This window comes from Arctopsyche grandis, chromosome 1, assembly GCF_051622035.1.
Source record: "Arctopsyche grandis isolate Sample6627 chromosome 1, ASM5162203v2, whole genome shotgun sequence".
In the NCBI taxonomy this organism is placed as follows: Eukaryota; Metazoa; Arthropoda; class Insecta; order Trichoptera; family Hydropsychidae; genus Arctopsyche; species Arctopsyche grandis.
The window spans coordinates 21,880,909-21,885,595 of NC_135355.1; the positions used below are offsets into that span (position 1 = coordinate 21,880,909).

The 4,687-nt window shown below is 32.2% G+C and overlaps 2 protein-coding genes across 2 annotated transcripts; both read right to left on the reverse strand.

Moving 5' to 3' along the window:
* Positions 1 to 283: 283 nt before the first annotated feature.
* Positions 284 to 1,733, reverse strand: LOC143918965 (trypsin 3A1-like). The gene is made up of 4 exons (XM_077441096.1): positions 1,644 to 1,733; positions 1,342 to 1,519; positions 1,027 to 1,276; positions 284 to 948 (listed from the first exon to the last, which is right to left on the reverse strand). The coding sequence occupies exons 1-4, from the start codon at positions 1,723 to 1,725 to the stop codon at positions 652 to 654; spliced, it is 807 nt and encodes a 268-aa protein (XP_077297222.1). The 5' UTR covers positions 1,726 to 1,733; the 3' UTR covers positions 284 to 651.
* A 1,046-nt stretch (positions 1,734 to 2,779) lies between these two features.
* Positions 2,780 to 4,481, reverse strand: LOC143918974 (trypsin alpha-like). The gene is made up of 4 exons (XM_077441109.1): positions 4,311 to 4,481; positions 4,039 to 4,228; positions 3,703 to 3,952; positions 2,780 to 3,626 (listed from the first exon to the last, which is right to left on the reverse strand). Exons 1-4 carry the CDS (start codon positions 4,354 to 4,356, stop codon positions 3,333 to 3,335), a joined length of 780 nt encoding a protein of 259 aa, XP_077297235.1. The 5' UTR covers positions 4,357 to 4,481; the 3' UTR covers positions 2,780 to 3,332.
* Between the last annotated feature and the right edge of the window lie 206 nt (positions 4,482 to 4,687).

Here is a 4,687-nt window from a genome sequence, read left to right on the forward strand (position 1 = left end):
AAAATACATTATAATATGTACATGTACGACATTCGAACCATAATAATCTAATAATTACGTATATCATTGATAATAATACATTATAATCGATCAACATGCAATATTATCTAATTGATAAAAATTAAACATCGATAAAATGAGACATATCGCCATCTATTAATTGAATTAAAATTAAAATTTGAAATGTAATGCTTTAAAATGTTTTACGATAATTTAAAAGATTTATTAATAGAGGTCGACTTATATAGAAAAAATAAATATAATTTCAAAGAAAACGAATATAGAATCGTTAGCTGAATAGTTTATTTCGAGTGGATTATTTATAAATGTATTAAAAACTAAATAAAACTTTACACGAAAACTTTCATTTATTATAAAATAAATAAAATATTTAAATATAAAAAAATTATAAATTCTCATTTTTCAGAAAATATATACAAATTTTCAACTATCAACTACTACATATGTACGTGTGTGCATTTTCTTTACAAATGTGTATGTACATACTTTGAATGCAATTAATTAATCATTTATTTTTTTCCAGGGAAAATCTTTGAATTACATATGTACATGGGTATATTGAATAGATTGGAGTACATAAGCATATAAATTATTTAAAATGTCAAATATACAGAATATATAATATTAAATTTATACCAAATTTTCATCAATCCACGCCCTGTATTTGGAGACTCTGGTCCACACGCCTGGATATTTTGGTCTTGCACACCCTAAAGACCAAGACGTGATACCGACGATGACATTGTTAACGACTAAGGGACCACCGAGGTCTTCTTGACAAGGACCTATGCCCCCATTTTCCAAATCACCAGCGCAGATCATATTATCCGTGACGGGGTTGTATGATGTATATGCTGCGACGCATTCTTCTTGATTGATGATGGGGACTTTCACAATGTACATGTGGTTCCCAAAAACACTTTCTTCCTGTAATTTAAACGGTACGTGGAATGGGTTACAAATCAAAATATGTTATTATATAGAAAGTAAATATGCATCGCTTACGAATATTGGTCCAAATCCACTGAGAACTCCGATTGCGCCCCCAGGAACAATTTCTCCTTCGTTAGGCAACGTCCCAATAGCAAGAGCAGCTCCCAAAATGAAGTCTTGTTGCACAACTATTATTGAAATATCATTATCGTAATTGCTATTGAAGTCGGGGTGCTGGACAAGATACGAAGCGAACCTTAATTGTCCACCAGAATTGTGATATGGAGTCCCGGCCCGGACCAACCATTGTGAACCATAAGTTCTAAAAGAAATTCGGATTATAATATGATTACATTCTAATCGCATATCTTCAATTATAAACCTTACCCGTTAGTGCATTGAGCTGCTGTTAAGATAGTTCTGACACCGATCACTATTCCAGTACAGACCGGCCAAAAAGAACCGATGCTTTCTTTATCCAATAATATAGCTGCTGTATGTGGAGCATCATAAATGTTTGCATAATCACCACCAATTATACGATTATTAAGATTAGGCTCAGAAGCTGTATATTGAATACATATACAAAAGGGTTTAACTTGTATTTTGAAATGGAATCATTAGAATTAACGAAATTATGGGCTTATAAACAGTTCCAATACTTTAATACTTCATTTGATGTGATTTACCTTGAACGCCAAACAAACACGTAGCAACAAGTAGTATAAGAAACATATTGCAACAAATAATGTTCGTTAGTCTCAATTGCATCACAAGTCGACACTGAAGTTTTGATGAAAGAAAAAAATGATACTGAGCCACTTTGATAACAATCAGAATGATACGATTATTTCAAATATGATAAAAGTCAATGCGAATAACAAACCTATGTATGTACATTCCAAAATATTGCTGTTAGTAACACTTACACTGTTATTATTGTATTGTAAATCACGAGCAAAGGAAAAATTTCAATACATTTTTATTAATACGCATATACGTAGTATGAAATTTTATCAGTTTTAAATATCGAATATTTTTTGTTACTATTTGAAGTACATATCACTGAGAATTTTATATAATCTTAGAAATCTAAAGTAATAAGAATACCAACTGTGAATGTGAAAATTAAAAAGGTAAAGCCAGATTTAAAAAATAAATTTAAAAATACTGATTAATTCCGATCTTAAAGCATATTTAAGGTATGCAAAATAATCTACAATCTCAACTCAGCTGATAGATCACAGTTCAATAAAATTTATTGAATATATCGATGGCTTGGTGCACATATATTTTCTCCATTTTATATGGTAATTTATATGGTATATATAAATTACCTTAAAAGGAAAAGTCTGAATTACTCCAGCATCTACAAACTTAAAATTCGATACAAATTCAAAAATGGACATACAATCTGTGCACCAAGATATCGATATACATTTTTTTCTAAATCATGAAAACGTAGATCAAATCAGTAACTTCATATATTGTTACTACGTACATATATGCTTATGTATGAAGAGAAAAAATTTTGAAACCTGATGACAAATAACATACTAGCATATGAGCCATTATATTTGAAAGTGGCGGAAGTCCAACTTTCAGTTCAAAAACACTATTTTTGGTTGACTTACTTCACAAATTGCTATCAACATCTCGGAAAAAAGAATAAACGTATTCCAAGCCATCAGTATTTTAAAATATAGTTAAACGCAAAACAGTATATTTAATGTTTTGCGAAATATTTCTCGAAATGAAGAAAAGTGGACTTATGCCACTTTTAATTATAATGGCCCAAATAACTTGATCATTTTTTTTTTAATTTCAAACAGATACGCAAGATTTGAAAACAATTTATATCTTGCACTACAATCCATTTGCAGGAGTCGTGATTTTTTTTAAATATCCTCATCATTTTCAGGAGATTTATAAATCGACATGATTTTTTTAAAATTAACTAGAGATATTTATTAAGTCAATACATGGATCAGAGTCAAAGATATGTATGTCCAAGTACATTGTAGATATACATATGTACTTATGTAGATATGAATATTTTTTACCAAAATTTCCAAGTTTTTGATTATTTTCATTTACATCTTTGACCATTTTTGCAGACAACTGAATGATATTCAACAAAACAAGCTTTATTTATTTTTAAAGATTTTTGTTTTGTATTGTATGTTTAGAAATATATTTTGGTATTGTTTGTTTAGGAAAAGGTTAGGTTTAGTACCTATATGTACTTTAATAATAGTAAAAAAATGTGTGTTGAAGGTTTTTATTCCTTATAATTCAGTCGGTATACATTTTTTATGGTTGAATACACACAATTAATTAAAGCTGTTTTACATGTAAAATTGTTTTGTTGCGACAATTTACATGTTGGAGTTGATCCAGTTTCTGAACATGGGTACTCTAGCCCATACTCCGGGGTATTGAGGTCGAGCGCATCCACTTCCCCATGAAGTGACACCAATGAGAACATTGTTGACGGCAAGTGGGCCACCAGAGTCTCCTTGGCAAGCATCTTGACCACCAACTCCCAATCGTCCAGCGCAGATCATGTTGTTGGTGACTGGGTTGAACGAAGAGTAAGCATTGACGCATTGGTTTTGGTTAACAATTGGGATAGTTACCTTGTACAATTGAGTGGGTGAGTTTCCACCTTCCTGCAATTCATAAAATATATTTTTTAATGCACTTTTAACCATTTGATTTAACAATGTATTGAAATATTTTACTTACAGTGAGGGCTCCCCAACCGGTGACGAAAGCAGAAGCGCCATCAGCGACGGTTTGTCCTTGAGATGGGAGGTTGATGACGGCAACACCGCTTCCCAAAGTCAATTGAGTGGCCAAGAAGAGGAGGGAAACATCGTTATCCAATCGAGAGTTGAATCCAGAGTGTTGGGTGAATCTGGAGACTTGGATGACTTGTCCGCCGGAGTTATGAAAGGAGGATCCAGCTCGGATTCTCCATTGGGCAGCTCGGGATCTATTCGAAATTTTTCCGTATGTATTTTTTTTTATAATATATAAAGGATCATGCAATACATATATGTAAATAAATCAGGTAAATACCCGTCAGTGCAGTGAGCAGCTGTCAAGATGACGTTCCTGCTGATGATGGAACCACCGCAAGATTGAGAGTAGGATCCAGTGCCCCAGTAGTCCATCAACAAAGCTACTTGGTAAGGAGCGTCACTGATAGTAGCTGGGGTACCTCCAACGATGCGTCCATCAAGCATTGGTACAGGTGGGAGGACAGCGCCTAAATTTACAGAAATAAATTAGCAAACACTTTCAAAAATAAAAATTTTAAGGGTGGTTACAAAAAATCATTGATGTGTTACCATTGGCGCACACCAAGAAGGCAGCAGCAATAGTCAGGAACAGCATGGTGAACACACAACAACTTATGACTGTCCTACAAAATCGAATTCGCGTATATATACCCAGCCACAATCATTAATTAATTGTTTATCTTAGTGAGAAAACAAAAAGATTAAGATTTTGATAAGATCGAATTGGAGTGGTTTAATTTAATGTATCTATAATCATACTAGAAAACAATTTAATCATCGATTTCAGGAATCAAGATTTTAAAATTATTATACCTATACAATGGTGGAACACGTATTTGTAAGTATGTACTTCAATATTTTAATGCTATACTATAAGTATTTGTCATAACTTTTGTCGAAACATTAACAATGTTTTTACAAATGTA

Excerpts from the sequence above, each read along its gene's own strand:
- LOC143918974 (XM_077441109.1), bottom strand. The coding sequence starts at position 4,356 with ATGCTGTTCCTGACTATTGCTGCTGCCTTCTTGGTGTGCGCCAATG. Across the intron at positions 4,229-4,310 it reads CTTCTTGGTGTGCGCCAATG|GCGCTGTCCTCCCACCTGTA; the intron begins GTAACACATCAA and ends CTGTAAATTTAG. Across the intron at positions 3,627-3,702 it reads CCGGTTGGGGAGCCCTCACT|GAAGGTGGAAACTCACCCAC; the intron begins GTAAGTAAAATA and ends TATGAATTGCAG.
- LOC143918965 (XM_077441096.1), bottom strand. The coding sequence starts at position 1,725 with ATGCAATTGAGACTAACGAACATTATTTGTTGCAATATGTTTCTTATA. Across the intron at positions 1,520-1,643 it reads GTGTTTGTTTGGCGTTCAAG|CTTCTGAGCCTAATCTTAAT; the intron begins GTAAATCACATC and ends TTCAATATACAG. Across the intron at positions 949-1,026 it reads GTGGATTTGGACCAATATTC|GAAGAAAGTGTTTTTGGGAA; the intron begins GTAAGCGATGCA and ends TTTAAATTACAG.